At 44.8% G+C, this 8,056-nt stretch overlaps 1 protein-coding gene across 1 annotated transcript in view; it reads left to right on the plus strand.

Annotated features, from left to right (window-relative positions):
- The window catches only part of EGFLAM (EGF-like, fibronectin type III and laminin G domains), a 55,915-nt gene that overhangs the window by 43,221 nt on the left and 4,638 nt on the right, over positions 1–8,056 (plus strand). The window contains exon 16 of the mRNA XM_008579802.1: positions 5,681–5,764. Coding sequence (XP_008578024.1) covers positions 5,681–5,764 — 84 coding nt within the window. The remainder of the gene's footprint in view (positions 1–5,680; positions 5,765–8,056) is intronic.

Genomic DNA, 8,056 nt, shown 5'->3' on the forward strand with positions numbered 1-8,056 from the left:
AATAGAATATATTAGAAATCAAATTCCCAGGCCCCCCCCCCCCCCTTGCCCTGCTCCTGACCTACTGAAACAGAAATACTCCAGGGGTGGGGCCCAGCACTCTGATGTCACCATTTCTCCAGGGGATTCTGGTGCCTGCCTAGGTTGGAAAATCCCTGCCTGGTCTCCAGAACTTCCTGCACCACGGGGGTAGCCATTTCTCAGGCTTTCGCTTCTTTAATCCCCTCTGTGGTGACCAGCACAAGTGTTCACTAAATGATATAAAATTAATTGGAATCAAAATAGACAAAGGAGAGATAACTGAACTACAGAGACAATGAAGACTTAATTCTGGGGCTTCCATCCATCACGTGCTGGGATTACTGACAGCCAGAATAGGATAACATAAATCTTTGCAATTAAAATAAAAGGCGTCTTGAGAGGAAATGTCACTTGAGCAACATTGCACTTGCCCTAGGTAGCAGAGCTTGCTAAGTGATTCAATCCTATGATTGTTGGGGACTTTCGAGAGATGAGTGTGGTTGAAGGTAGAGGCTGGCAGGGGAGAGGCAGCTTCTCACGGTTTCCACGTCCCCACCAGCCCCCCACCCTTATTTAACTCAGAGGTCAGACATGGAGCTCTTCACACCCGGGTTTCAGGCTGGCTGCCTCGAAGCCATTTTCTTGTGGTTTTCCTGTGGTTAACCTCGCCAAGGCCTCAAGTACTTGATTGTGCCCAGAAAAGGGAACTGAAACAGTAGCTCAGCCGTGGGTGGGATGGCCCGACGTCCCCCCCAAGCTGCCAGCTAAAACCCACTCACCACCCACTGCAGCCCAACAGGGCAGCTGGGACTGTTCAGGGCTGCTGCAGCCCCCACCGGCTCTCACGCCCAGCACTGGAGAGCCCCCCCGCCTTCCCACTCTCCTTTGGCACCTTCTGACAGCTCCGGTCCATCCTGGACATACTTCTGATGTTAACATTTCTTTCTCAGATTTCTGAAAATTGGCCCTCTGTTTCTCTTCTAATCCTGGTTTCTGGTGTGTTCTGTGTAAGTTACACTGCCTAACCCAGGCCAAGGCAGACCTCTGCGCCCGTCCCTAGGCCTGCAGCTGTGTTTCCCTCATCTGGGCAGTTATTCCACCACATCCATTCACCCGATACAAATAGAAGTGCTGAGGAGGGCTGGGGACAGAGCAGAGTTGTAGTGTAGGCCGGTGGTTTGAAAATGTCAACAGTGAGTCACGAGGGAGCTTGTTCCAAAGGTAGGTTCCTGGCCCTGCCATCCAAGATTCTGATGGAGTAGATGTGGGTGGGCAGCAGGATCTGACTGGAAACAAGCACCCCAGGTGGTTTCAGGAACCATGCTGAGAAACAGGGACTGTAGCTGCTTTGGAGTCAGACCCGCCTGATCCGCATGGCTCTGTGATCTCATGCAAGTTACCTAACCTCTCTGAGCCTCCCCTAATTTGTCAAAGGAAAGGGTTGGTTGTGAGGACTAAATGAATTAATTCATGTAAAGAGCTTAGTGCAGGGTCTGGCATTCGTAGTTATTAGTGTTAATAATAATAAAAATTATTATCCTTGACTGTTTTCTGGGAGGAAGTTAACACAATATAACTGCTTCATAAAATTTAGTTATTGTTATTGTTAGTTTCAGTAAGACAGAGGCCCTGCCCTCGAGGAGCTTATATCAGTGGTGCCTAGAGAGTGAACCGTTCTAGGAGCAGATGAATCATTCCTGAGGTTTTGGTGTTTGATCCAGGTCCAAAGCAAACAGAAGAAAATCCTAAGATAATAAAACATACTCTAAACTTTTTTGACTTTCTTCATTCACCTAAATGCTGGTACTTTTGGCTAATTTAGTGCTCAGAGCCCTTCCAGAAAATAGAGCAATGAAACTCTAAAAAAATGTATCAAGGGCTGGCCAGTTAGCTAATTTAGTTAGATCAAGGGTTCAGATCCCTTTATTGGCCAACTGCCCCCCCCTCCCCCCCAAAAAAGTATCATTGTTTTGGTGTAAAATTGAACAGAAAAAAGGAGATCAAAGTGCTCAACTAAGATAAGTGTGGTTTTTGTTTTTGTTTTGCTTCCTTTTGTTTTATGATTATATGTGGGGCATAAAACCTACTGGGTGGATTTGTAAATTTCACCTCACTAGTGATTTCACCCACTAATTTTGACCTCATAACATTTTAATGCCACAGAAAGGAAGGAGATCTGACATTAGTAAAGTGCTCTGTGCTACAGTTTGAAGAGATCACAGCTAAAAGTGTCACCACATGAAGGTGGCCGAGTAGTTTCCTAAAGTCCTCACCTGATGGCATTTCCTGGGGCCACCTTAGTGCTCAGCCTCACAGCCTTTATTGCACACCGAGTTGAGAGGCTCAGGGTAACTCATGGCAGCCAGATTCACGAGATGTTGGTACAGAAACCAGACATGCATTCACTCATTTGTTTGTTTTTACTTTTATACTGAGGCGTAACTTATGTGCAGGCACATGTGTTTAGTGTACAGCTTGATAAATTTTAAAATATATAAACACCACATCACCACCACCCAGAAAAGAACAGAATATTTCCACCACCCAAAAAGGCTCCCTCATCCCTCCTCCAGTAAAGGTAACTACTGTTCTTGGTGATTTATTATTATATAAAAGAGGGAAATATGTCAGGGTGGGTATCGGCGCGTCTGGGAAGCAGGATGTTATGTGGAGGGTCTGAAATCAGCTTGGGGGTGTTGGAGAGTCAGGCCATGGAGAAACCAACCGAGTTGCCCCCCAGCCACAGTGAGGGCTGGGTTACTGTCTGTTAGATTCAGTGGTGACTCCCATGAGCACATCCTGGCCCTTTGTGTGAACAGGAACATTTTCAGGCTGGAGGACAGAAGAAGAAAGCCCGCCCTTCGTCCAGATGGGATCCACACAACTGCAAAGATTTCCTTTCACTGGATTGCAATCATGTTCAAGTCCAGCGTCCCTGCAATTGTACCAAGGTCACCTTGATTCTGAGATCTGGGTGTTCCCGACTGTTTTGGTTACATATTTACAGTCTGTTGGTTTACTCTCACACATGGCTACTCTTCCAAGAAAGGCTTGAGGAATTTAACTCTTTTTTTTTTTTTAAAAAAAAGATGACTGGTAAGGGGATCTTAACCCTTGACTTGGTGTTGTCAGCACCACGCTCAGCCAATGAGCTAACCGGCCATTCCTATATGGGATCCGAACCCAGGGCCTTGGTGTTATCAGCACCGCACTCTCCCGAGTGAGCCACGGGCCGGCCCTTGAGGAATTTTACTCTTGATGGCAACTTTCTCCTTCTACCAGAGGAGCACTGACAACTCCGTACACAAGATGCACTAAGTGCCACATGTGTTTGGGGTGGTGGGATTATTTGTTTGGCTCCTACTATGCGCCATTCTCTTTATATATTTTCTTACTTAACATTTCCTATGATCCTTTAGGGAAGGTATATTACCCCCATTTGACAGATGAGGAAATTAAGGCTCAGAGAGATGAAGCAAATTCCCCAAGGTCATGGAGCTAGTAAATTGCCAAGAGTGGGGCTCGAGGCAGGTCCATCAAATCCCAGTGTCTGTGCTCTTTCTTTCTCAGAACAGCCATAGACAGTGATTCAGCTAAGTTTCTGCCAAGAAGCGCTAGCCCTGCCTCTCATTTATTCATTCATCGACAAGCTTTTGGCTACCAAATAATGAAATCTGGAAAGTCCACCTCCAGGCTGCTCTGTACAAGGAGACCCTTGATGGGGGGAAACTCATTAGAAAACAATGCATTTTTCAGGGTCAGAGTGGCAGCTTTATCCCATGGTTTGTCGAGTCACCCCAAGTTCTATTTTTGGTTAAATGTCAGTAGGCCGCGCAACTTCTTTGAGCCTCTATTATTAAAGGAACGACCTACTGTGCTTTTTCTGGGGAAAGGCAAGCGCTTTCTATTCTTGCTGTCTTCCCAGAATGACTGCATGCCAGTGCTTGGTAACTAATCCAGGTTTCCTCTCAACATTCCTATTTCTTGGGCAGTGAGGTAAAGGAGAGACACCAGCCTTACAACAGGAGGAGAGAGTTGTCCCAGGTGGAATACGTTTCCCTTCAAACGTGTGATTCCACAGGCTCTGTTATATTATCAAGGGAAGATCTAGGCAGTAGGCTCAAGGCTAGAGTGGTCATTAACTAAATATTTGTTGAGTTGAATTAAATTAGAATAATTGGATGAACACTAGATTAAGAGGGATGTTTCTCTCTGGTAAACAACATGTTCATGTTGTCTTCTGATACCCTTAGTGTACAAGGGTATCTGGGAACTGAATTAGAAAATAGGAAGCTATGAGATGGACCTGACATCAGAATAAAATGGGGATGAGGAAGATAATACACTAAGTGCAAGTTCTACACGTTAGCTTTGTGATTTTAGGCAAATTTCCTTCATCTCTTTGGGGCTCAGTCTACTCTGAAGTTCTGATTAAAAAAACCAAAAAAAAAAAAAAAAAAAAAGTCGGCCAGCCCGTGGCTCACTCGGGAGAGTGTGGTGCTGATAACACCAAGGCCCCTGGTTCAGATCCCTATATAGGGATGGCCGGTTCGCTCACTGGCTGAGCGTGGTGCTGACAACACCAAGTCAAGGGTTAAGATCCCCTTACCGGTCATCTTAAAAAAAAAAAAAAAAAAATGAAAACAATGTGTTAGTTTTCTAAGGCTGCGTAACAAATTACCATAAATTGGGTAGTTTAAAACAATAGAAATGTACTTTCTCACAGATCTGGAGGTTAGAAATCCAAAATGCAATGTGTTGCCAGGGTTGCTCCCTTCTGGAGGGCCTAAGGGAGAGTCTGCTCCATTCTTCCTTCCTTCCTTCGGTTCTGCTGGTTGCTGGCAATCCTAGGTGTTCCTTGGCTCATAGATGCATCGCTCCAGTCTCCGCCTCTGTCTTCACATGGCCTTCTCTCTTGTGTGTCTCTGTCTGTGTCTAGATCTCTTCTTCTCATAAGGAGATACCAGCCATAATGGATTTACAGCCTCCCTAATCCAGTATGACTTTATCTTGACTGATTACATCTGCAAATACTCTATTTCCAAATAAAATCATGTTCTGATGTTCTGGGTGGACAAGAATTTGGTGGGGGGGACACTGTTCAACCCAGTACAACACTCTACAAACGATAAAGCCCTTCTTGTTTTTCCTGAAACTATAGTACTGATGCTTCCATACATAGTGCTTAAAAAAAAAAAAAGTCAGTCTTGATGACTTTATGCTACGTGAAATAAACCAGTCACAAAAAGACAAATACTGTATGATTCCACTTACATGAGGTATCTAGCATAGTCACATCCGTAGAGACAGAACGCAGAAGGGTGGTTGTCAGGGGATGGGGGTAGGGAGGATTGGGGAGTTATTGTTTAATGGGTACAGAGTTTTTGTTTTGCAAGATGAAAAGAGTTCTGGAGACTGCACAACAGTGAGAATGTACTTAACACTACTGACCTATACACTTAAAAATGGTTAACACGCTAAATGTTATATTATGTATAATTTACCACAGTTAACCTGGGAACTGACCACCCTTTATATCATTGCTTTGTTTTGTGTTACGGAAACCTGATTCTGAGCTCCAAAGAACTTTCTCATTGAGCATCATTTGTGCGTGGGTGTCTGCCTGAGCTTCTGTTCTCTTATTCTCCAACGCCTTTAGCTATAACCTGGGCAGTGGTATGGCATCCATCATGGTGAACGGCTCCTTCAACGATGGTCGGTGGCACCGAGTCAAGGCTGTTAGGTGAGTACCCACCGCAGTGTGAAACAGAGCCTGATCTAAGCAATGGGGGGATGTGGCGTCACGTTCTCTTTTAGTCCCACTGTTTTACTCCCCACCCTTGCCTGGCATCCTAGTACCCTTGATCTACGGCACTCAGGGCATTTTGCTACCAACTTCCACCTGTGCCCTTTACTACCATTGACAGGCCAGAAAGGCTGAACCTCCAAATCTTCACTGAACAGTGACCTTGTAGAGAAAAAACTTTTTGATGGCTAAACTGGAGGAGGGCCCTGCTATCTAGTGAGATGAGATTTTGAAGATGCTTCAAATCTCATTGTAGAGGCAATGGCCGCTTTAAAAAAAAAAAAATACCTGAACGTTAGAAGCTGTATGTGGTTCACCCAGCTCCAATTATGTATCTCCCCCTGACAGAGGTAATCACTACCCTGACTTCTGATTAACTTTGAGTCAATCAATCCTTTGCTCTTTATTATAGTTTTACTATATATGTCCATATTCCTAACAGTATATTTTTAGAAATCAAATAGCAGGCTCAAACTTAGAAATGTCAATACTGCATGTTAGATGAAGGTCCCAGGAGAAGATAAGCTGAATAGAGTCTCTGGCTGGGGTTCCCTGAGAACGGACCAGAACCTTTTCTGGGGAAGTCAGTGGCGAGGTCATGAGTGAGGCCTGGGACCTCGGGCTCACCACGATCAGTTTCCTGCTCAGCTCACGTGGGCTGGGATAGAATAGCCTGGCAGGGACCCTTCTGGCCACTGTGACAACCTTTGATACCCTAGAGGAAGTCTGAGGATACAGAGACAGATCTGTGCTGCCCAGGTGGCCTAGAAATCCCTCGAGACAGAGATTTTGATGAAGTCCCAACTCTAACTTGTTGAAAAAGAAATGTTTTCCCATAATGGATATTTACCAGCTTGGACTTCAAATTTGTTCTAAAGTATAAATCAAAATGCACAGCATCCAACCTAACTCCCAAATACTCCGAACTATGTGGCTTCTAAGTTCCTCATTTCTCTCTCATCTGTCTTTAAAAGGGCTTGCACAGAATTATCCAATGGAATATGAAATGCTAGAGCTCTTACCCCAACCACACTTGATCCCTATATCCCACCTTGGGAACACTAGGGAACAGCCTTCTCTCAGTTTCCTTGGGTAGAGACAATTGGTAGAATACTCATACATTATGCAAGGATTTTTAAGCCTTCACAGTTGTTGTGGTTTGATTATGTATATCAAGATACACATTGGTGGAAACATCTAAGGAAACCGTGTTAAATGACTTTCCCATGACAGTACAGCTGTTCGTGGGAAGAGCCAAGATTAGAATCCTAGATCAAAGCCCTTTCTATCCTGCCCCATGATGCAGCCCCCACACAGCTAGGATTTCAGATGTTTGGGAAGGATAAGACAGTGGAATGTTCCACGGGGAGAACTTCAGATGTCAGGGCCCCAAGCTCGGCATCATGCAGATGGCCCAGCAGACTTGGTTCTCCTATAGAAGGTATTACCTCCTATTGGGATCATTGATCTCTCTTTTAGTGGGTCTTAGGTTGCAGTAGGAGCTGAACAGAAGGAGCTGAGCCCTAGAACTGGATAAGTGGGAGAGTCAAGCAGATACTGTGAATTATGAGCAGACAGGCCTAGAAGGGATGGAACAACAGATCTAAGTTGGGATTGGGTTAAGGCCATGGATATTGGCTATGGCAAGAAGGGTTGAGTGGATACCTTAATTCTGTGTAGGAGGCTCCAGGGTTGGAGTTAGAGGATCAATGAAAGAAGATCCTCAAGGGGAGTCCTGCTTTGTATACTGTCTTGCTCTGGGTATTCCTGGTCTTGCAAGCATTAATCCTAGCAGAAAAGAGAAAACAAATTCTCATTTATTAAACATCTCCAGGTGCCAGGTATTTTACATACTTTTTCTCAGTCAATATTCACAGAAACTTAAGTTCTATAATCTTCATTTTATGGATAAAAGTGATATGATGATATTGACAACAGTAACAACACACTCCTCTACCAGTTTTTTTTTTTTTTAAAGATGACCGGTAAGGGGATCTCAACCCTTGGCTTGGTGTTGTCAGCACCACGCTCAGTCAGTGAGTGAACCGGCCATCCCTATATAGGATCCGAACCCGTGGTCGCGAGATGATAGTTTGGTTTTCTCTCATTAGCATGCTATATATCCCTTTTATAAAAATATTGGACATTGGGGCCGACCCCATGGTGCGCTCGGGAGAGTGCAGCACTGGGAGCGGCGCTCCTGCTGCGGGGTCTGATCCTATATAGGGA

This window comes from Galeopterus variegatus, unplaced genomic scaffold, assembly GCF_000696425.1.
Source record: "Galeopterus variegatus unplaced genomic scaffold, G_variegatus-3.0.2 Scaffold81, whole genome shotgun sequence".
NCBI lineage: Eukaryota > Metazoa > Chordata > Mammalia > Dermoptera > Cynocephalidae > Galeopterus > Galeopterus variegatus.